Source organism: Hermetia illucens, chromosome 1 (assembly GCF_905115235.1).
Source record: "Hermetia illucens chromosome 1, iHerIll2.2.curated.20191125, whole genome shotgun sequence".
NCBI classification, from domain to species: domain Eukaryota; kingdom Metazoa; phylum Arthropoda; class Insecta; order Diptera; family Stratiomyidae; genus Hermetia; species Hermetia illucens.
In genome coordinates, this window is record NC_051849.1 from 44,299,512 (window position 1) to 44,323,768 (window position 24,257).

Consider the following 24,257-nt stretch of genomic DNA (forward strand, 5'->3'; position numbering starts at 1 on the left):
ATTTGATAATATTGACTGCCGAATGTAATATATGATCTTAAGGGAGCCTTCAGCGGTCGTAGGTTCAACAAATCAATTACTTTTTCACATATTTTGAAAGTAGATAATGTTTTGTAAAAAGGACGTTTCTTCATGGGTATTTCGGAGGGGGAGTATGAATACATTTCATTTCGAGCGCTTAGTAGCGTGTGATCGCTCCGCTCATCAAGTGGCGTCAGGCTGAGGACCGAGGGACTTCCACAAGTTTTCAGCATGACAGATTTCCCATCGATCCTCGTACAGTTGATGAAGTCGACATACGAGAATCTGGCATCGGATAGTTTATTAGAAACAGTCATTGATCTCTCATTGATTTTTGAAATTGCTACCCACTTAGCAGTAATGATCTTCAATGAAAAATTTTTGTGCATTTTTTCAAGTCTTGTACGTGTTGGGGATTATTTTGAGAAACGAGAAACGCATCAACCGTTCTGAGTCTAGGATCAGTGACGCAGCAAAAGGGGCCCGGATTCAACAGAGAGAGGAAAGTGCGGCCAACCGAGATCATTTCTGTAATAAAGAAGAAGAAGTCTACAGCCCTGGCATTGCAGATTGAATCGTAGGCTGCTGCAATCATGTTTTATACCATACTTTATCTTTAAATGCGGTTTCCCGGGAAGAACACTTATTACATATATTAATAAGAAATATATTTTTTTTGATTTCGAATAGATAAAATCGTCGTTCAAGTGCCTCAATTTCGTCCATGACATTTTGACAAGGACTATGCCAAGGACGTTTCAAGAACATAAGAAAAGCGATGGGTATTTTTTAAAAATACTTTTGAAAAACGGAAACATGCACAAAATAATCCCCAAAAATAGGCCTGAAATTTACGCCTGAGGGTAGAAGATCGCCTTAAGCAAATGGATATTTGGGGGGCTTTTTAGACATATGTTTCGTCGATATAATTTTCCTGGCCCCTTTCGAGGTTTGGAGATTTCATTCGAATTCAAAGTTGAAATTTCAAATTTGAATCTTTAGGCTTCGGCTACAGAAGTGAAATCAAAGTGTGAAATGGTGAATTTTTTTTTGTTAATCGAAGAAAAATAAGGGAAGTCTCAAGTGGGTTTTCCAGTTGTGTACCTAGTCGCTTTCCATTCGTACTATTTACTTTTGTCGAAATGTTCGTATAGCGGATAACACTCGATGGCTTGAGATCAGAAAGTCGCCGGACAGACGTCGAGGGATTCCATCCAGAGTTGACCGCAATTACCGGTCTCAATAGAATTGGACAGTGAAAACTCGGGGAAGTTAGGTGTTAGGCCGCATGAATGGAATTCATGGTTCGGACATAAAAGATAGTAATTCCCGTAGAGGTTAAGTCATCGATCAAACGTTTTTAAAATAGAACTCAATTATTATTATCTCGAACCTGCGCTAAAGTAAAGCAAATGTACACTCTAAAATCCCTGGAAGGGTACGGCGTGTAATGAATGTGCTACAACATAGTGATCATTTCTGTGTATACTCTCCGAAATCCTTTGGATATAATGTTCTTACTTTTTAAGGTTTTGTGTGAAACAAAACCTTATTAGAATGGTGACGGTGTCTGTCTGTCCGTCTGTCCGTCTGTCTGTCTGTCTGTCTGTCTGTCTGTCTGTCACACCCGATTTATTCGGAAACGGCTGGACCGATTGTCACGAAAATTGGTGAGAGTATGTAATCTGGTGATCCCTTTACATGCAGTAAGTGGCGCCATCTTGTGTTAAGCTTAAGAGGGGGCTCCCCATACATGTGAATGGAGGGTGCAAATTTTTTTTTCACAGAATGTAGCCATGTGGGGTATCAAATGAAAGGTCTCAATTAGTACTTTTTGAAACTGATGCAATATTTGATATTGGGTGAAACATGGAGGAGTGAGCGCTCAAAATATGACCCCCAAAAAGTGTAACAGGTCTCGTTCTCAGAACCTCTCCAACCGAAAAATCTGGAAAAAATCACAGTGGTGCATCTCTACGAAATCTAGGCCTCAAAATATATCCGGTTCCGATATCTGCACAAATAAAGTTAATAATAGTATATTTCCACATTTTAGAAATTTACCCGGCACCCCCCCTTATGTTCATCCCAGAAATACAAAATTTGGCATGAGTGTAATGAAGAATATAATGCACAGTTTGGTCAAGTTTGAAGAAAATCCAACTATTATTAACAAAGTTATTGGGGGTGAAACTTTACAATTTTTTGTGAATTTCGTGCACTCTACAACCCGCATGACGTCATCATCACATATCAATTCGTCAATACCACAACGAAATGAATTCTTATGAATTGGGTCGCAGACAATTATTTTGTTTTAGTTTTTTAGTTATTTGTCAACCAGACATGTGTGTATGTAGGTATATATGATAATATATGCGTGCTAATGAACTTTGCGGCTAGTGCCTAATTCAGATAGATATAAGACGTAAATCGGAATTATGGGTACGATAAATTTAGATACGTGCATATATGTGTACAGCAGGTAATAGGCAGTTTGTTTGTTTAGGGTGAGCGTGATATCTATGGCTCTAATATGTACGTATGTCTCGTAGTTTGGAAAAATATGAAGGATTATGTTGGATTTGTAGCTATATACGGACAGAGAAATGTGCGTCTCTTACATAAGATGAACACAAAACCTTTATACCCGAAGCGCGAGCTTCCGGTATTCCGACTTGTTTTAGTTATAACTTGACAAATTGCTTAACACAATCTCGTTATCAATAGGGAAAAACTACCGAACTGAGAATTCATATTACAGTTTGGATAGGAATGGGGAATGAAGTATATTATCGAAATGATAGCCACGCGTTAAAATTAAGTTATTTGTGCTCTAACCTCCCCAGAAAAGCATCAGTCCTCCCATTTATCGAAGGTTTCCTTCCATTATATTGGAAGCGGCAGGGGGCAAACTTTTAGGTTGGGGTGGGCCGTCGCATGGCCACGATTTCTTCTGGCCCCCCATGAAGATTAAAGGAAGACGGGCGCCACTCGTCGCGTAGATGTCAGAATCGGCTCAGAGCAGATCCTTCCCCGTCCATCCCACGCGCGTTAGGTTTTTGTGATTTAATCTATTAGGGCTTTTGACAATTTAGCTCCTTTGCGATTGAAATCTTCAGTATTCTTCTATTAGAGTACCCAGGGTGAGTTTAGTTTTGCTGATTTTTGAGTCAAGGCACGTGATAAAACCTCTGTGTCCTGACAGGGAAATAATATTGGAGTACTAAAAACTCCGGCCCTCACCTCACCGAACTGCTAGCATTCGGGTTAGCTCCAGCACGTGCTGTCCGATTCCATATATTCGGTTGGGGAGAAAGAAATGTCGCATTTGTGATCGAAATTTGACATATTTAGAATTATCCGATTTAAGTCAAATATGCTCCGCTTTGTTCGCAAACTTGTTGCCATTTAGAAGGCAATTTCATTATCCGCCGCTTATAACCCCCCCCCCCCCCCCCTTATTTGCAAAAAACTTAGACAGCCAATTTTCGCAAGCCTCTTTCGAGACCAACTCAGTAGCACCAAGGGCGTTTTGCATGGCCGGAAGAAATGATAACCACCTGGTGCCAGGTCCGGACTATACGGTGGGTGCGATAGGACATCTCATCCGAGCTTCCGTAGCTTCTAGCGGGTCATCAAAGATGTGTGAGTCCGAGCGTTGTCCTGGTGGAACACAACACCATTCCTATTGACCAATTCTGGCCGGTTCTGGTCAATCGCCTGCTTCAACCGGTCGAGTTGCTCACAGTAGTGGACCGAATTGAGGATCTGGCCATAGTTGAGCAGCTCATAGTGGATGATTCCCTTTCAATCCTACCAAACACACAGCAAAACCTTCCTGGCCGTCAATCCGGGCTTGGCGATGATTTGGACGATTTTATCAGTTTCTACGCGATTGGCCTACCAGTACGGAGTGTATCTTCGACATCCACTACATCAGAACGAAATCGATCGAACCAACGCTGTGCTGTGCGAATCATTACAGTATCGGGTCCATAAACTTCACAAATTTTTTCGGTCGTCTTCGTTGCATTTTTACCTTGCAGGTAGTAAAAACGTAAAATATAATGAATTTCCAGACTCTATCTTTGACGCGCTATAACTTGAGACTGAAACGTACGATCACAACACTATCGAAGAGACACTTGTAGCACAGATTGTCGTCTTCAAACGGCCGTATAGTATGACGCTATGCGATAAGTACAACACAGGATATGTTTAAGTGTCGCGATCTATAGACAAAATACGACATTTCTTTTTCCCCAACCCAATATTATCTCGCGCAGTTAGTGTTCGCGACTGGCAAACCTGTTAGGTGAGTTTGGTTGGTTGACAGCCTTGGTGATTGCGTTGGCGCCAAGGTGAAGCCACGCTCGACTCTCATCGTAACACACACCATGGCCTTTAAAAAATTGGTCTAATGGACTATCAAAATACCAATTGTCTGCAGAAATAAAACTGAAGATGTTGTTTTCGAACCAGGTTGGAGCGACCCTTGTGCGCCCTCTCAAATACCTTTTGAAATTCCCAATGCTCATTTTCGAAAACATACTGGCTGAGAGATTTAACAATGGCGTCGAAAATATCTGTTTAGTATACTGTGTCCGATGTGTTCACCCGTTTTTCACAGGAAAGGATGCTGGTGACGCCACGGTAACTAACACCCTACCAAACCAGCACTGAAGTGGGGTGGTGACCTCGTTGAACTATTGGCGCTAGTTTTGCAACTTCTTTTAGCGATCGCGCATAAACTCTGTCATTCTCCTTATTAAATAACTCCTCAACGGCAAAATTATTTTGTCAGAAAAAAAAGTTATTTTGATGATTGTTGCCTGCGCACTCTGGCAAAGCCTTTTTGCATTTTACTATCCCATTTTTCATTAAGCCTTCTGGGAGCAAATGTCATTGCGAAACGAAAGAATCCGGAAAAGCGACACACTAGATCAAATATAACTACTAGTGACTGACATAAACCTAACTATTAAAATCTGGCGACTATGAAATTTTATCGAATTTAAAGCTATTTCAAATTATGACAATATTTGTGGGAGTACAAAGTACATACTACTAGTTCGAATGAAATTTACCCCATCTACCCCCTGAGATGCCTAGGTATTACACGGCCATTCAGACTGTAATAACTCTTCCCGACTTCTTTCTCAAGCCTGCTGTAGGCGGTCTCAAGGCTATAGCGAAGATATCGCTTCAAAAGGAAAAATTATTGACCTTCCTGAAAATTCAAAATACATGCCCATAAATGATCTAAATAGAAATGTAACGCCATAAATGATATCAATATTTTATTGACATATCAGTATAACATCTGAATTTTTCTTTTATTCCAGCATACATATTCAAGCGTTAGCCCTATTTGCAGCCAATTTTTCCCTTACAATTTCTTTCAGTTCATCAGCTCCTGCTTGATTGACTTCCTGATAGTACGGGAGCTGAGCCAATCTATTTATCCAAGCCAAAAGCTTTGGATGTCTCGCTGCGACTGGGCCGGCTGATCCTTCAAGAGAAGAAATGGATGCCACACAACAGAAATCAGCAACAGTCAAATTTTCACCACAAACATAAGGACTGTCTTTCAGGAATGCCTCCATAATATCAAGAGCCTTATGTATGTATTCCACCTTGTCCTCAGGAAAATCCGGTGAACCGTAGTAAAGAATGGGTTCGTACAAGAAACGTAGACGAGCAAATAGATATCCTGCATCGAAATACAGGCGGCCCTCAACGGCTGCACGTTTGACTAGGTCTTTTGGGTACAACTTGTCATCTTTCGCATACTTATCTATAAGATAAGCACAAATTGCATGACTGTCGAAGATGTGAACCCCGTTGTCATCTAGGAGTGGAATAGTGTGCTGTGGATTCATTTTAACGAATTCAGGGGTGAGATGTTCGCCTTTGAACAACGAGGTCGCACTGTAATAGAGATTGAGTGTAAATTGAATAAGTACTCTCTGCTTCATTCTGGAAACTTACCGCAACTCTAGCTCCAGGCCAATAGCTTTGGCTGTTAGCAGCACAGATCGTGATGGTGGACTTAGGGTAGCGTAATATAGGATTGGTTTGCCCATAGTGGTGACCCTAAGGGAATTACAAATTTTATAATTAGTAGAGTGATCCCACTCGTACATATCATTGCAAAGTACAGAAATAACATATTTAGTGCTAGAATTACATTGCGTGTATCGAGATATAATTTATAACACTATTTATAACACACGCTAGGAAAAATTGTAAATTTCGCTGGAGGTCATTCACAATTATGGCTCCGAAAAAAGTGATCACACCACAATCAGAAGTAAAAATGACCTTGCAGCAAACTGAGTTTATCCACTATCTCAACTTTGCAATTAAGACCAATATATTCTCCCCAATCAACAAATTATTTTCTGCGTATTTAGAATAGATGGATACTCACTTGACAGTAATGATATGTTATGCTGAATCCAATCTAAGCCAAATGACTCCCACAACGACTACTCAGCGACTCTAGTGTCTACTTCTGCCGGTATGCTATTAATACAGCTATGGCCGCAAAGCTTCTGTTCTTCTTGCCCCTATGGTGATAGTACCGTGTGGGTCAAAACAATGCCCGATTCGTTATCATCTCACGATAAAGCCAAGTAGAGAGAATGGAAATGCTTGACATTGTGTTCGAGCTGAGATATTGGCAAGACATACATTTGTATATGCGAGAAATCAGTTCTGGGCTCATCGAAAATTCAAGAATTTCAATAAATGTACATTAGCTTCGTTGCGAGTTTATCATTATTAAATGGAAATCGAGAATAACTATCATGCGAATAAAAAAATTATTTGTGGTGAGTTAGCAACTTTATAAGATTACAAGAGAGAGAGGTGTCCGGTCAATGTAGAACTTAATATGCAAGCAATCCATACAAAACATCACTAATAGGGGTAACAAGTTGAATAATCTTCACTTATCTTATCACCCCCGACCACTCGATAATAAAAGGATTGCCAGAAGGCAACCATGTAATTAGTAGATTACAATAGATTCTTAGTAAATAATGCCTGCCTCTAGAAAAAAAGGCGTATAGGTGGAGTGGAAGTGAACCGCTGAGACCCAAAAATCGTTCAACCCAACCGGTTGATTGAGTTGAATTTAGCAGTAACGAAACATACTCACATAAGTAACGATAACCCCTCTTGACTTCTTCATGGTTTGGCTTTCCTAAAGCTTGTATGCATTATTATTCTCTATCTATGGTAATCGTTGATTGAACATCTTCGCTTGGATTCAGAAAGCTCTCCAAAATTCAAACCGTGACCTTTGATCGAACCGGATAACGTTTGAAAGTGTTAAAAGTGTAGTGTATGAAGGTTAGTGTAGGTATAATACAACAACTTCTTTTCTTTTCAATTATCGAGTTTGGTAGTACCCATCATTTATATTACCGTGACCTATATGAAATCTGAAAAAGGATATTCTCATACGCTGGTAGCTGGCCCTTAAGATTCTACATATGTTTTTTATTGACCAACTGAAAAAGTTGGAATAACAACAAATTACTTAGCTACCAGAAACCAAGTTGTGTGCAAAAAAACAAACTCAGTTAACACTAACACACACACATCCCCTATATTTTATTTATGGCTGGCATCAATATGCATAGCCAGACTCCCTCGCTTGCCCGTTGTTATAAAAGTTGAGGTTGAAAATTTGTAAAATTAAAGAAGCATAGAAAAATTTCTTGGGTTATGTGAGTCGTTTCTTAAGGTTTTGTGTAGAACAAAACCTTATTAAAATCGGTTTACTGTCTGTCTATCTGTATGTCCGTCTGGCTGCCTTTTTTTATACGTTGGAAGGTGTAAAGGTTCAAAACCTAAAGCTGGTTCCTGCCATACGGTTATGTGAGACTTTTAGTCACTAAAACCACCTCCTTCTCCTTCGTTTGCCCTGTGGGACTGCCATTTCGGTATTACGTCGTAGGGCAGGATCAGTTATGAACTGCGGCTTCTGTCGTTATTTGTAGCTTTTCTCCAAAGCACCTCCCTCCTCAGCAGATTGTGGATCTCCTTCATTAATTTTTCCACCGCCCTCCAAGATGTTTCAGAAGCTAGCATGTGGTCCACGATATTCTCGGGTGTCAACCGTGCCTCGGCGTCAATTTCCGCCTCCGCTCTGTGTGCGGCGAATCGTGGGCAGCTAAAAACAACATGCTCTGCATCTTCCGGAATCATCACGCATGTCGGGCAATACGGGGAGTGGTCACCCCCGAAGCGATAAAGGTATGCACGGTACCATCCGTGTCCGCTTAGGAATTGAGTTAGGTGCTAACTAACCTCACCGCGCCTTAGCTTGATCCATTTAGAGACATCTGGAATCATCCTGTGTGTTCAGCGTCCTTTAGGTGAATCATCCCATCTTTTTTGCCATTCCAAAATAGATTCACTTCGTGCCAATTGTCGACGATAGGTATAGGACTCGCCGATTGCATATGATGGGCCATAGAGGCGTCGACCCTCGTTCGCCAAAATGTCATTGGGGATCATGCCTGCATACACACAAGCTGCTTTATCTGAAGTTGTACGGTGAGCGCATGACGTTCGCAATGCACTCAATCGGTATGGGGCTGCGATTTTTCTTCTGTTTGCTTCCACCTTCAAAGACCCAGACTGGAGCTGCATAAAGCAAGATGGAACTAACAACTCTCGAGATGCCGATGGCTTTACCTAGGACCACCTATATTTGGTAACATTCTTGCCAACAATGTAGCCACTCCGGAAGCCTTGGTTGCTAAATTTTCAAGATGGGGCTTGAATTTCAGTCTTTGGTCAACCATGACTCCTAGATATTTAAGCGTTGGCTGCGACTGTATGATGTGTTCACCAATCCTGATCTTTATCGACGTCTGCTTCTTTCGCATGGTAATCAAGACTACCTCGGTTTTATGCTCCACGAGTGTCAGACCAGCTTCCTCTAGCCAGGACCTGATTTTAAAAATTGCCTCGTTTGTGAGTACCTCAATCTCATCAATATCTTGTGCTACGATATTTACTCCGATATCGTCTACGAAGCCAGTGATTGTCCTCCTTTGGGTAGTTGCAACTTTAAAATTCCGTCATACATTATTATCCACAGGAGACGACCGAGGACTGATCCTTGTGGAACCCCGCAGGTTGTTGTATACGTATTAGGTCCATCGTCCGAATCGCAACACAATATCCTCTTCCGGAGAAATTCCATGACTATGTGCACCAGATATTTAGGAGCGCTCAATTTGGCTAAAGTTGTTTTCCTCCATTTTGCCGTATTAAAGGCATTCTTCACGTCGAGAGTAACTACCGCGCAAAATTTATTGGCCTCCATTGCTTTTTCCGCAATTTGCGTCACCGTGCTGATGGCATTAATAATAGATATTGCCTTTCGAAATCCGAACTGCCTGTCTGAGAGACCACCCTCCTTTTCTGTGATTGATACAAGCCTATTGAAGATGACCCGTTCAAAAATTTGCCGATGCCGTTTAGCACGTATATAGGTCTATAAGACGAAGGATCACCCAAAGGTTTATTTGGCTTTGGGATTAGCACAATCTTCTGTTTCCTCCACTCTTCCGGGAAAATCCCATCTATGAGGCACGTCGTAAATATTTTAGCGGACCACTTTGGAACTGACGGCCACTGTTACTGTTTTATTCGGAATGCCGTCTAAACCTGGGGCTTTATTTTCGGCAATCTTCTTCGCGGCTTCTAGGACTTATTTCGTAGTTACTTCGAGAATTTCACCGGGATCTATTTGGACAGTGGGTAGGTTCGATTCACTTGAAACTTATGGGAAGAGAGTGCTAATGTTATCCTGCAACAAATTAGGGTTGGTGATCATCTAGATCTGAACTGTATATACCACTTGTGAACATTCCATTGTGAGTCTGCTAGGGACGATTGACTGACCTAAATTTGAGTTGGTATTTCACCAAATTAAGCGAGGGGTATTTTCTCAAGAGTTTTCTTCGGAGTAGTTAACGATACAAGAATCGTCGGAGTTTTTCTTTGAAAAACAATCCTCTAGCCAATTACATCAGACTACCGTCATAATTATGGGAGTCATGGTAGATGTCTCCTTTGAACTTGAGAAGTAGAAAGTGCGTTCCTGTATCGAATGTTACTTTAGTCCAAGAAAAGATCGACATGTGGAAGGAGAAAGCCGTTTACGGGAGCCATATCAAAAATTTGTTGTTGTTGGCATTGATACCGACAACTACAACAAATGGTTGACTAACGGTGTACTCTATTCTACGAAACCGAACATTCCTCACTTCAATTCAGGATGCTTCGCTCCCAATGAAAAATTATAAACGGTACATTCTTCATAACTCCTCAAAAACCAACTCCAGTTGTAGGTTATGCAACTGTGAAGAGAAGATCACCCACCACATAATAACTGCTTGCAGCGTGTAGAGCAGTTCCGAGTACACCAGTCGTCATAACTCCGTCTGCAGGATTCTCCATCCTTGCGATTCCGTACGGGTGAAAGTAGCAAATCTACAGTAACCTCAACTGCAGCGATAAATAACTCGAAGGGGATACAACTCTGTTTGAGTGGATGATGAAAGAGATATATCCCTTCTGTTTGGGGGAACAGTCCGTATCCGCATGTTATGGTGGCTAACCACTTCATCCACAAGAGACGGAACTTCACCGGATTGAATACGGTTAAGGACAGTGGTAAAATGTTCTTTCCGTCTCTCCAGTTGCTTGTCGTCATCGATGAGGAGTCGACCGTTAACGTCCTTCACAGGACCGTCGAAGGATTTGCGACCGCATGCAAATACCTTCGTGATGCGGTATACATTTCAGAAATCTTTGCGTCTTCCGGTATCTTCTGATTCCCTGATCAGCGCAATAACAAATTGCTTTTTGTTATGGCCCACACTACGTTGAATTTGATTTTGAGCGGGTCACGCCCGTCATCATTCAGTGCCCTTATGGCGCCTCTTCGGAGTGTCGCCGACGACCTGCGTAGCACGCGCGAAAAGAACATTCTGAAGGGGGTGCCCAGTGCTACCGAGCGGCAGCTTGATCGCATAAAGGCCCGCTGTTGAAACTAAGGAATCACAATTATCCAACTTTGCAAGTTGTTGTCAGAACCAATCTTGGAATAATCCTGTACAATTGTGATGCTATTTAATCTGAATCTGCAGTAAAAAATCTGTCAGAAACGGGCTCCCAGGTCTTGCGAAATCCGTTAGAAACAATCCGACACAGGATTCGCGTCTACTACCACTGGGGTTCCCAGTGTATAAAAGCGCATTGCCATACGTATGGCAAGAGGGAGAAGAGTACTCTGCCTGCCATTTTACTTGGCTTAGACCCAAAATGTCCAGCTTATATTGTCGGATCGAATTGAGGAAAGCGAGCATTCTGGGGACCCTAGACACCATTGTTGAGGAGCAGGCATACATTCCAGAAACCAATCATAATCTGTTTTCGATGGCCAATGGTGTTGGGCGTAATTTGTATCGTGATTTGACGTCGAATACCAATCAACTCAGCTGTGAATATGTACCTGAGTCAAATCGGGAAAATAATCTCGGGCCAGCGCAATGTTCACCACATTGCCTCCTACAGGGTTATGGTTTTGAATGAAGTACTCTAACACAATTCAAGGCGCCGATCCAATTGAATTGTTGCGCTAACGATTATTATTATTCTTTTATAATAAGCGGTGTATTCTTAAACCTTAACTCACAGCGCAAATGCTTAGCCCAGAAAGAAGTATCCGATGACCAATAAAAGACCAAAAGTTTCTCCCCAAATGGTAAATGGTAAGGTCAGCCATGAAGTAGTTGCAGACTCAGAATCTCTCTGCATAGTTAGATCTCGTTACCTCGCGTTCGAAGCCCCGTCGTAATAGGTGTTTGTGTTCGTCTCTCTGTTCTGAACACTAAACGACGTTCATGGCTTATATTCCATAAGAGAGTTTAAAGAAGAAGAAGTTAATGTAGTAGAAATCGTCGCCGAAAGTTGCAAAGTTTAAAATAGCGAAGCAATTGCCTAATTTAGGCTACAAGCGTAATTCAATCTAATTCGTCTCGCATTAGACTAGCTCAATTTACGCCTCATGAGCCTTTCCGAATGCATTATGTTTGTAATGTGAATCTTACATGCCTAACTCGGTCTAAATGAAAACCGAACTTAAATTTCAAATTAGGATTCCGCTTCTGATCTAGTATTCAAATTTGAAAGCAACGGTTTGTAAAACTTTTAATCTAGTAGCGGTGATAAAATGAGTAAACCGATCCTCTACTATGCGACTTTAAGCCCTCCATCAAGAACAGTGCTACTAACAGCTAAGGAAATTGGTTTGGAATTGGATCTCTGGTAAGTTCTCACTGATTAAATTGGCTATATCAACAAGAAAAGTATTTTCATAATTTTAATTTTTTCTACAGTCCAATCTCGTTGTTCGAAAACGAGCATCTTACCCATGATTTCGTCAAGAAGAATCCCCAGCATACAATTCCAGTCTTGGAGGACAATGGGGTTTTCATATTCGATAGTCACGCGATATGCTCCTATCTAATAGACAAATATGCAAAAGATGACAAATTATATCCAAAGGACTTAGTAAGGCGTGCAGCAGTTCAGTCACGTATGTATTTCGAGACATCATACCTTTTCGGCCGGTTGCACTTGTTATACGAACCCATCATTTTCTTTGGATCACCGAAACTACCTGAAGATACACTAGAATCTATTCGCGAAGCCCTCGATATTGTGGAAGCATTCCTCGAAGGTGGCCCCTATGTGAGTGGGAATGATTTGACTCTAGCTGATTTTTGTTGCGTTACAACGATTTCATCTATGGAGGAACCAACTATTCCAACTCAAGCTAGGCATCCCAAGGTTATGGCTTGGATGAAGAGAATGGCAACGCTTCCATACTACAAAGTCGCAAATTACTTCGGTGCCGAAGAATTGAAGCAACTTTACAGAGAAAACTTAGTGAAGAATCGAACTAATGTTTAATAATTGTACTGTAACTGATTGGGAATTAATACTTGAATATATGGGTTTTATAAAAAAAATCCATTGTGTTATTGTATTTGTATAATGAGAAAAAGCTTCCGGAAATATGCAACGGGAGGTTTGAAACCAGAAAATCTCTAAAAAGTCGTTTGCAGGTATGACGGAGCGATGCTAGGCGGGGTCCCTGTCGAGCATACCAGCAGCCAGAAAGAGAACGGAAAGCCACGAGTCCGGTAGAAAGTGAACTCGGCCAGTCGAGCGATAGCCGCCAAAGAGTGCGCTAGAGAGTTATTTTTCCTACGTGTGTTTTACAAAGCTAAGCTTCAATAGTTGGCCGGAAGAAAAGTGTCAAACAATTTACTTCTAATATTTTCAAATCAATCAACGCTTGAACGTATACTGAAAAATTATCCGGCGTTGACGGATGCGGCAGATCATTCCCTTCTGTCACGATCAATTCACCCGAATGCATTCAATAATGTGCAATATACGGCGAAATTTAAAGTGATTGCACACTATGGAAAGCATTATTTAATCAAACTAATCGCGTAAAAGGCGAATAAAATCCCGCTCCCATCACGAGGCCGCAGCCAAGCATGTGAATCAATCCTATAACTGACAAGAATTTTAGGATGTTTCGAACTTGAAGGTATTAACATCTACTACTACTATCTATCCAAGAGGTACAGTAATTTATTTTGCACCAACGCCAGACATCCCAACAGTGACCCGTGAGTATTCCCAGTATAAACCCAAGGCTCTTCTTGATGAAAGTTTAACTATCCTCTTCTCTGGATTGTTTGATTCCTGGTAAGTTCGCTCGGTATAATTCCCTCAACCGTTCCTCCCCAGTCCTTGATATCATATCCATATACCTTGATATCAGTAATTTGGGGTACTACCTAGAAAGAATGCCAACCTTCCATTTAGGCATTTCTTTGCCTCGCTGATGCCGCCGGACATTCCGAAATTGCTCTCCTTGCCTGTATCTGTAGGTAAAAATGAAACAATTTTAATCCCAGAGGGACCTCCAAAAATACTGTTGAGTATGTCCTCATTGCCCCCGTGATACACACATAAACCAGCATTTGTATAGCTCCCCGATTGTTGTGGCTTAGTTCTATGTGCTCAGACTACTATTCCATAGGTACTCATTGACCTACCTACTACAGGAAATATTCAGCGTAGTATTTTCGAGTGACTTCCTATTTCTTCCTGGATTGGACTTGCAAATCATCAAAGCCGCTGTAGTTTCCCAACGTATGTTGCATATATTCGTCTTCCAAAGTAGTTTTTAGTCCAGGGAAATTCGCAAATACTTCATCTCCTTCCTTTTTAACTTCTATGTCATGCAGTCTAATAGCTCCCAAATGATCAGGCTTACGCTTCCCAGCGTATGGTACTATGGCAGTTTCGGTTAGATGAAGGCGCAATCGCACTCTTCTGCGCCAGGTATTAATAGTTCTCAGTCCAGTACGGATTCTTGGTTGTTGTTCATGGGAACAAAACTGATACCTGTTAGCACCTCTATTTGTCTACTTTCTAACATTTTGCCCAGTCCGAAAGAAAGGATTTTTCGAACTCTCTCACGAATCGGGACATTCTGTACTTCTACAAGCGGTATATTATGGAAAGCGCCTTCGACATTCATGAACGTACAGTGAACTATTTCCTTGGTATCTATCGAATCGCATTACACATCCGTCAGCTGAAACAGACCAGTTTTTGTGGATCGTCCCACGCGGCAAGTATGTTGGCATGGATGTAAAGGATGGCATTAGTTTTAATCAAGTTATGAAATACCTTCTTAATTATTTTCAGTAGGAAGTATATCAGACAAATTGATCTAAACCTTTTAGGGTATAACGATTCTTTTTACCCGCTTTCGGAATGAAGACCACTTTTAGCTGCCCTCATGCATTTGGTATGTAGGCCCTAAGGCCCATAATCACCCACTTTGTTGTATGGAAAATACCATCCACTCCGGAAATCCCAAGTCCAACTCCGCGAACACCTCTCTTCCCCATATTCTAGCCCGACTGGCATCCCTCAGGGATCAGTCCGGTCACTACCCTCTTCTCCCTGTTCACCGCAGACCTTCCCAAACCAACTCCACACCCAAATTCAACCCGAATTCTCCAATACGCGGATGATCTCATCCTCTACAGTTCCACCAGAAACATCCCTGCCGGTGAAGCCCGCCTGAATTCCTATTTGGACGAGCTCTACCGGTATTTAACCCGCTGGAAACTGTCCCTAAACCCACAGAAATGCGAAACCATCGTATTCTGCGGTACCGTTAAGATGACCCCGAAAATGAGGAGCGACATATCAACCCTATCCCTGAAGATCTACAACGACACCATCCCAACCGTTAAGGAAGTCACCTACCTTGTGGTGACAATGAATTCCCGCCTATCCCACCTCCCACATATCACGAAGGCACTGAACCGTGCAACAGGTGCCTTCAAATCCCTCTACCCAATCCTAAAATACAGTAGCCCAACACCTCAGAAAGTCAAGCTGTTCTGCTACAAACAGCTTATCCGTCCCGTCGTCGGTTTCATCTTCTGATCCGACACTTCCTCCCACCAAATCGAACGACTCCGCCGCAAAGAGCGCAGAATCCTACGCCACTGTTCCAATATCTACAAGAACGAAGACCGCTCATCCAAATCCACTTATCTCCCAGACCATGCAGATCGAGATCGTCGAAGAGAATTTTCTACGAACTCATCTGTTCCCTCAAATCCTCCTATTTCTCCAGTCCCGTAGCCTCTTTTTCGATCCCAGCGGTAGAGTAATCTTCTACAACGGCATTTACTCCTCATCCCAGTTTTCAAAACCCACCCATTCTCAGCACCACTCCTAGCTTCCTTTCCCAAACCCCTCCCGCATGCCCCCCATCCAAACCCACATCCTAGCTTTTATAAAAAATTAGCAAGTGGAGGTTTTTTTCGACTTTTCCTCCAGAACACAATTCTTTTTTTTTACAATTTCTTCTTTAGTGATAAGTTAGTTTAAGCCATAGTTTTTACCTTCGATTAAGCTAGGCTGTTAAGGTAACTTATTTAAGTTAATTTAGCTATGTAGTTTTATAGGATAAATTAAAAATGTTGCTTTTCGAAAAAAACTCTTTGTTTTTTTTATGAGCGAAGTACCTGCATACTTTTTGCATGCAGATCATGAAACTGCCCCCCTCACACCCAAGGTTATTGAGCCAGCACTATTCCAATGTCATCCTTGGAAATTGCCCTTCAATTACTGCAGATATAGTTTTTGCATGGTGGAGGTTTATCTAAGCTACCTTAATGCTGGCCATTGGTTGCATTAACGCTTGGATCTCTTCTCCAATGGGGGAACATCGTCCTGCTTCTCCCACATGACACTATTTTGTGACTCGTTGCCTGCCTCGAGCCTTGCAGGATCCAAATCAAGATCGTCTAGCCTCATCTCCACAATAGGCGGCAAAACCACTTCCTTCCAGGTTTCTGCTCTTTAGGCCTTCATAACCGCCACCCTATATGTCATCTGAAGCACCTTTCTTCGATTTCTTTGTGCACACGTACCGGGATATTACAGAATCTGTAGTTGATATGGTATGGTTTTGATTGCCTTCAGGTATCCACCCTGATCGTGAAGAGTTTGCCTTTGCCCTCCGCTTTGTTCTGAATATTATCTTCAATTAAGACAGTCAGTAAACGTCGGGATCCCATCTTTTACACATCTGCCAGACGATAAGCTCTTCAATGATTTCCTTCTCCTCATGAGTGCGTATTGGCACCGGAAATTATGTAGGTATAATGGGCTATTGGAAGGCCTCACCAGCCTAGCCTAGCTAACGCCGGGTTTCTAATCCTTGCTTTCGCCCCCCACCTGCCTGAGATTTACTTTTGATTTGTGATTTGGGCTTCCTGGCAACATTCCCCTCTTATGAGTTGAAGTTGAAAATCTATACTGAACCTTCTTAAAGACCTCTGCCGACCAGGCCTTTGTTCAGATAATGCAACTACCATTCAGTGCATGCGCTGCTGAGACCTGTCCCCTTTTGATCATGGACCTTATTTGTAGCCTTAAAAGCGGGCCAATGTTGACTTGGCTCCGCTCTCTAACTTTCCAACTTCTTCCTTCTGAGTGACGACTCCTAGTTATGAGTACTGCAGTAATGTTGCTCCGCTTGACGGAATAATTTGTTTTTGGCCTGTAGTTCCGCTTGTTTTTTTTTGTATTTTTAGTTTTTTTTTACTCATTTGAAACTACGAGTATGGTGGTTAGGAGCTCCGCATAGCATTGTAAGATCAAACTTACTCACTGAGACGAGCGACCGCATGCAATCAATTACTTCTGCCTGGAATTTATCCAATGGGTTACGGGGGCTGTCTTTCGGCTTGCCAGTCAGTCAAAAGAGTAGATTCAACGCAAGGCAAGACGGGAGACAAACTGCTACCTGAAAATCCCAGGACAATTATGAGTACTCAGTGGAAAACGGAACCCACATGTTCCTCGACTTGTTACTGATAATTTATTTGGAGATGTTTAAAATGTAACAACTCCTCCTGCTTACATACCATTTTCTTGTAATCCATATGATAACCGTAAACAAGACACATGACTCGCTGTTAACCACTGCATATTCGAAATTCTGTTTTTAATTTTTAATAATACAAAACTGCCTTATGTTCTATTCTCACGACTCATCACGTAGCACTGTATTTTCGTGCAACTTCATTACATGCACTTATATCATTTGAATGTCTGTAATTTGTACTTCGGCTGAATCTACTCGTATATAAACTCAAGAGTTAGGTCTCATTTTCAGTTACTGGAAGTTCACTGTAACAGCTACAGTTACTACTTCAGAAATAATCAGCGTATAATCCGCGGTATTGGGGAAAAACTTCAGCTTTCACTATCGAACTACAATGGGTAAACCGATACTGTACTACGCGACTATAAGCCCTTGTTCCAGGACTGTCTTGCTAACAGCTAAGGCTATTGGTTTGGAATTAGACCTACGGTAAGTTGTAAATTGAAATATCTCAGGCTGTAAGTATGTATTACTAAGTAGGATATCCTTCCAGCCCCATTTCCATGTTCAAAAGGGAGCACACCACCCCTGAGTTCATTCAAATGAATCCTCTACGCAATATTCCGCTGCTCAACGACAATGGTGCCTACATTGCTGATAGTCATGTGATTTGTGCTTATCTAGTTGATAAATATGCGAACAATGATGCGTTGTATCCGAAAGATCCACTAAAACGAGCCACGGTTGATTCTAGAATGTACTTCGATGCAGGATTCCTTTTTGCTCGTCTACGTTTCCTATATGAACCGATTGCATTTGGTGATGTACCAGAACAAGCTGCGGACAAGGTGGAATATGCAAGCAGACCACTTGGGATTACGGAAGCACTCCTCAAAGATGAACCTTATATTTGTGGTGACCATTTGACCATTGCTGATTTTTGCTGCATCGCTACGATATCTTCTTTGATAGAACCAGTCGCTCCAGAGAAGAATAAATACCCACGGATTTCGGCTTGGATGGAGAGATTAGCTGAGCTTCCTTACTATGAGGACGCTAACCAGTTTGGAGCAGATGAATTCAAGCAAATGGTTAGAAACAGATTGGCTGAGAATAGAGCTAAAGCATAACCAATACCTCAAGTTTATAGTTGTCACAATAAATTCAGATATTTTCTCGACTGAATAAACAAAGTAAATTTGCTTTACCATAACACTGTATCCTTTTTACGATAAAAATTTGAATTCGAAGTAATACTCATGGCAATTGGTAACTCGCATCTACATGGATTTCTTCACACTGAAATACTAAATTACTGGGTTCTCTAACTATCTATTCCAAAATTGTATCTAAAGTGAATATCCTCACCTTAATCATTTTTTGACGACCCTACAGCATAGAAACTCTACAACTCGCGACTCATTATAGTGCACTCCTCAATTACGCAGATGTAAAGCTTGTATTCCGGGAAGTACTGAGGACATACGGGTAGTTGTGTGTACCATTCTCAAATTGATTGATCGGTGCTGAGGGATTTTTTCTCCGTAGACCCATATAATTTTCACCCCGGGACCCATTCTCCCTACAGTTTTCATGTCGGGATCGTATTTTCTCTCTACAACCCCGGGCGACCGATGTAGACCTTTACCGTCTAACAGGTGGCCAAAAACCGTATTCAATGTCGATATAAAACAAAAAATCATCACGCCTCGGAGAAGTGTCAGGGCGTTCACCTTGGTCAAAGCGACAGGACAAGCTCTGCTCCTGTCGAGAGTTTACGCGAAGTCGAGCGATTATATCAGCTGATCGTACGTTTCAATTCTTCACCGCATACGCACCAAAAGGGTAGATGAAACAGGCAGAGAGTAAGAAGTGCCAAGTGGGGGAGATGGATTCGGAGTACGCGATGCGAATGGTTTCTCGACGATAAAGCACTGACCAATTGACAAATTTATAAGAATGCTAATCCGGAAGCAAAGCGATCTTTGGTATCCAAGCGCTCCAAACTGAAGTCAATAAAATAATAAAACTAATGAAATCGGGGAAAGCAACAGGACCTGACGGCCTTGCGTCTGAACTCTGGAAAGCCGAAACTCAACATTGCGGTTGAGTGAATTTTTCAATCGGGTTATTGAGGAAGGTAGAAATCTAGGTATTCCCACCCATTCAGTGAATGGGATAGTTTTAAACTTAAATGAGGGACACATGGAAAAAGGGAGTGTAAAAAATATTTCTCTCGATTATAGCCGCTGACATATCAAACGAAGATTAGTGGACTCGAAATCTCATACTCGGAAAGCCAATAATCCAGTTGTCAGGGAGTGAAGCAATTAGCCTTGTGTGATGCCACAAACTCCTAAGGCCATGACTATTGTGGCAATGGCAAGGAAAGTAAATTCCAGCCGGTTTAGATATTCAAATCGAGCCCGTAGTGTTTACGAAGGATAGCAGCTTCCCCACCCTACAACTAGAGATCTCTCTGAGGTCTCCAAAGAATTGTGTGAGCCCTAAATCTTAAAGAAAGCATGATCCCCTATACGACAGTGTCACGTGTAATCCGCTATCGGGACTTGTTATAGGAAGGTCACATCCTCCTCGACTCCCCGTAGGAGGTAAGACTTAGTCAACTGCCGTTAAGTAGTGCAAGTAGATTCCACCCTTCACAACCGCCAGAAGATGCTTACCGAGGGACTATCAAGAACAAAGCCCACTTGGTCAGCCCGTCGGTTCGCTCATTCCCCTTTATGTTCCTATGACCGGGAGCCCAAAGGAAGGTGGCTTTGAGCGTCTGTTCAACGCTTCTCCATACTGACCTACCAGCTTAGAGGATGTCGCCTGGAGGCCCAGAATTCCTACGGTACTTCATCTAGAATCTTACAATAACGCAAAGTCTAGCAGCAGAAAATCAACCTCGGCACTTCTTTACAAAAGTCCTCTTGTAGGCATAAGCAGCTGCACACATCCCTGAGGGTTACAATTTTTAGTTTCCATTTTAACTCAAATATCCATGATCACACCCAAATGTTTGACATTGGGGGAAAATGCAATTCTTTGCCCATTTAGCCACGGAAGGTGGAATTCGGATACCAGCCTGCATGGCATCCTGACAATCTTGTTAATCGACTTATACTTCTCCAGACAATCCTTGTAAGGCAGCCAATTTTTATCCCTGCAGCAGATCTTGAAGATGTCACTCCCAATCGTCGCGGTTGGAATAGGCACCGATAGGTTTGCGTTAATAATAATACTGCAAATCCTGTTCCTCACATTACCGTTGCTGCCTAGCTTGACCTTTCTCGCTGCGATGATCATTGACAGATATTGTAGTTTTTCTGTTGGTCCAAACATATTCCAATAATTCAAATTGTATTCGTTATATATAGTTGCGAATATCCTCCGTTCGCTGGCCTCCAGGTCCTCCTCGGGACCTTATACTTCTCATCTACTGTTCTGCAGCATGTATTTCTAGCGCGATATTCTCATCGGCCACTCTGGGCTAGTATATACCACTGCATAGCGTAGCCAGCAATAGTGTGACCTATCTACTGCTATTTGCGCTTTTTATCAACACGTCTACCAGTACCTTACAGCACATTATATTTGGCGCAAACATACGTGGCTCTGAGAAGAGCTTTTAGTTTCTACGTGTGCACCTCCTGCATAGAGCGTTCCAGCAACGCTTCTTTTTCGCTCTGTCGAAAATTTTCTCAAAATCGACGAAGAGCAGGTAAAGCGAAAACGAGAACTCCGTACATTGATTCAAAATGTTCCAAAAGATGTTGATGTGGCCAGTTCAAAGGGACCCAAAATGAAAACCAGGCTATTTTCCCTCAACCAAGCTTTCAAGACTTTGTTTCGTTCTAGGATAATTTTAGCTATTAGCTTTGCAAACACAGGAGCACACATATACCGCTCTAATTGTCGAACTAAGGGCGGATACCGGATACCGGTTTTCCGGATTCTTAAAGATCATTCTCTTTTTACAATCACGGGGAAAGACCTTAAATTACCATTATTGACGAATGAGTGGAAGTAAACCCTCTGCATAAAGAGCAGAAGCTGCAAGGAACAATTCCGCGGGGAGTTCGTTCAGGCTTCGGCTCTACTCCGTTTGAGTGCATTGATTGCAAAGATAAGTTTTCTTCTGTTTGGAAGTACAATCCGAATCCGCATGTTACGGTGGCTTGTTATATCTTCAACAAGAGGTGAAACTTCACAGTATGTTGTACGTTTTACAATCGTGGAGACGCCCACCGTTAACGTCTTTCACAGGACCATTGGAAGGCCTACGATCAACTGCAAGCTCTGCATCATTCAAATCACTCATCCCCATGCTAATGTTACCTTTAGGAAGTCTATCTTGAACTGCATATAATCCTTCTTGGTCAAGAGAGCACACCTTGCGGTAGTCGTTAGCACCAATTCAACACCGCTACCAGTAAGTTTTCGTGAGTGAAAAAGCGCAGTTCCGTAAGAAAAAGAGGAGTACTCTATCCAAGTTCCAAGCCAGTGGTATATTAACACTGGCAGCCAATCGCAGGGCTAATATGTTGATAGGAACAATCTACCTCCTCGTAGGCAATGGTCGATGGGCCACCCAAGCTCTGAATATCATATGGCGCGAATCCTCCAACCATAACGCTATAATTCTGGGCGGTGACACAAATGCCCGTCACCCAGCTGGGAGAGACAGAGTAACCAATAGTCACGTCTACAGATGATTGCAAAACAATATACATCTTCATCCTGGGATCGTAAATGCTGGGGTCTCTCCTTTCCCGAGGGGCGCCTCCTTCATAGATGCATTCATCATCTCTGAAGTCGTACAGGATATTATTACAAACTGTATGACGATTTCGACACATTCTGATCACTTTGCTTTGTGCATGACATTAGAGTTGGCTGGACTCTTAACAACTCCCCTTCGTACTCAGGCAGTTCGCAATTACAAAACAGTTAATTGAGACAATTTCCGTTCTGCCCTTTCTAGTGTACTGGGTCCTCCTTTGTCGCCGACACTATTTCTTGTTAGAACAAGAACCACCTGGTTACAACATCACAAACGCGTATTCCATCGTTATGATAACCGACGAGAAAAAGGCCGCCGGATGTTTAACATTTTTTGCCAACCTTTACCAAAACAGATTATCAACAGATCAAATACTTTGCAATGAGGTATATAACACTCATCATCATTAACGGCGCAACAACCGGTATCCGGTCTAGGCCTGCCTTAATAAGGAACTCCAGACATCCTGGTTTTGCACCGAGGTCCACCAATTCGATATCCCTGAAAGCTGTCTGGCGTCCTGACCTACGCCACCGCTCCATCTTAGGCATGGTCTGCCTTGTCTTCTTTTTCTACCATAGATATTGCCCTTATAGACTTTCTGGGCTGGATCATCCTCATCCATACGGATTAAGTGACTTGCCCACTGTAACCTATTGAGCCGGATTTTATCCACAACCAGACGGTAATGATATCGTACATAGATTTCGTCGTTATGTAGGCTACGGAATCGTCCATCCTCATGTAAGGGGCCAACAATTCTTCGGAGGATTCTTCTCTCGAACGCGGCCAAGAGTTCGCAATTTTTCTTGCTAAGAACCCAAGTTTCCAATTCTCAATAATTATTTAAACAAATCCTTGGAAAATAGCCTGTATCATTCTTCTTCTAAAAAAAAGATGTAATGGCAACTTAGCAGACCTAACACCAATCTCAATGCTAGATAACTACAGGTCAAATATTTGGGACTTACGCTAGACCAAAAATTACTCTGAAAGAAACATGTCAGAAACACATGTCGGAGCCACGAGGGCTCTGATAACTTGCAGATCCATAGCAGGAAAAAAGTGGGGTTGCAACCCGAAGATACTACTTTGGATATATACTGCAATAGTAAGGCCAATGATTACCTATGGAGCGACAATCTGGGCAGAAAGAACCGAACTCAGCACACAAGCCAGGGAATTACATAAGCTCCAAAAACTGGCTTGCGTGTGTATCAGTGGGGCAATGGGGACATGCCCAACGGCATCCCTGGAGGTTCTTCTGGGATTAACCCCTCTCCATCTGCACATACAGCAGGCAAGGAGGGAAATATTCAGGATGGCCGAGAGTATCAGTGAGGCGGGGAGCTGCCTAACCCGAAGGAAGATTGATATTCTTTCTAGACGGTATCCCGAATTACCGATAACAAGCGATAACATGACAACGAGGTTTCACTTCGATAAGAAGTTTGAAACACGTTGGAGTAACAAGGTAAACTGGAAGAGCGTGGCTGGGACATACGGCTTAAACTAGCAACTGATTACTTGGTACACTGACGGATTCCTCACAGCAGAGGGAGCGGGTGCCGGTGTCATTGATCCAAGGAAAATGCATTTTAACCCAGTGGCATATTCCAGGCGGAAATATACGCCATAGACAAATGTGCCTTTAATCTCCAAGGGAACTATAGGGGGCAGGACATAGCTATTCACACCGATAGCCAAGCAGCGATCAAGGCACAGTAATGTGAATTCTTACTCTGGTTAAAAATTCGGACAACAGACCCCTTTCTGCCCATACACCAACCATAAATAAAAATCATAATCCTTCTCCACCCTAAAAACTAATGCTTATTTCATATTTTCCTCAAATTCCGAGCGACTACACTCCTCCATTGCCCTGCCTTAATGTTCTTAAAGAACGAA

General features: G+C 42.2%; 3 protein-coding genes across 13 annotated transcripts; 2 read left to right on the forward strand and 1 right to left on the reverse strand.

The window, feature by feature from the left end:
* Window positions 1-5,306: 5,306 nt before the first annotated feature.
* On the reverse strand, window positions 5,307-6,618 carry LOC119659919 (glutathione S-transferase 1). Of its 2 annotated transcripts, none has more exons than XM_038068249.1 (3): window positions 6,215-6,349; window positions 6,016-6,120; window positions 5,307-5,955 (listed from the first exon to the last, which is right to left on the reverse strand). In XM_038068249.1, coding segments are annotated over exons 1-3 (684 nt in total). In that variant the 5' UTR covers window positions 6,217-6,349; the 3' UTR covers window positions 5,307-5,378. The 2 variants fall into 2 exon arrangements, with proteins under 2 accessions (XP_037924177.1, XP_037924186.1); XM_038068258.1 differs by lacking the exon at window positions 6,215-6,349 and adding an exon at window positions 6,458-6,618 and having other exon boundaries at window positions 5,308-5,955.
* Window positions 6,619-6,755: 137 nt separating this feature from the next.
* Window positions 6,756-13,091, forward strand: LOC119659938 (glutathione S-transferase 1-like). 10 transcript variants are annotated; one of them, XM_038068351.1, is made up of 3 exons: window positions 6,756-6,860; window positions 12,277-12,384; window positions 12,456-13,091. In XM_038068351.1, the coding sequence occupies exons 2-3, from the start codon at window positions 12,290-12,292 to the stop codon at window positions 13,030-13,032; spliced, it is 672 nt and encodes a 223-aa protein (XP_037924279.1). In that variant the 5' UTR covers window positions 6,756-6,860; window positions 12,277-12,289; the 3' UTR covers window positions 13,033-13,091. The 10 variants fall into 10 exon arrangements, with proteins under 10 accessions (XP_037924279.1, XP_037924232.1, XP_037924257.1 ...); XM_038068304.1 differs by having other exon boundaries at window positions 6,815-6,860; window positions 12,215-12,384; XM_038068329.1 differs by lacking the exon at window positions 6,756-6,860 and adding an exon at window positions 7,117-7,393.
* A 4,750-nt stretch (window positions 13,092-17,841) lies between these two features.
* Window positions 17,842-18,773, forward strand: LOC119659930 (glutathione S-transferase 1-like). The gene is made up of 2 exons (XM_038068270.1): window positions 17,842-18,049; window positions 18,114-18,773. Exons 1-2 carry the CDS (start codon window positions 17,955-17,957, stop codon window positions 18,688-18,690), a joined length of 672 nt encoding a protein of 223 aa, XP_037924198.1. The 5' UTR covers window positions 17,842-17,954; the 3' UTR covers window positions 18,691-18,773.
* Window positions 18,774-24,257: the final 5,484 nt, after the last annotated feature.

Bases quoted from the DNA above. Each gene is read 5' to 3' on its own strand.
- LOC119659919 (XM_038068249.1), bottom strand. The intron at 5,956-6,015 runs GTAAGTTTCCAG...TCTCTATTACAG, and splicing joins GGCCTGGAGCTAGAGTTGCG to TGCGACCTCGTTGTTCAAAG.
- LOC119659938 (XM_038068351.1), top strand. From the start codon at position 12,290: ATGAGTAAACCGATCCTCTACTATGCGACTTTAAGCCCTCCATCAAGA. The intron at 12,385-12,455 runs GTAAGTTCTCAC...TTTTTTCTACAG, and splicing joins GGTTTGGAATTGGATCTCTG to TCCAATCTCGTTGTTCGAAA.
- LOC119659930 (XM_038068270.1), top strand. From the start codon at position 17,955: ATGGGTAAACCGATACTGTACTACGCGACTATAAGCCCTTGTTCCAGG. The intron at 18,050-18,113 runs GTAAGTTGTAAA...ATATCCTTCCAG, and splicing joins GGTTTGGAATTAGACCTACG to CCCCATTTCCATGTTCAAAA.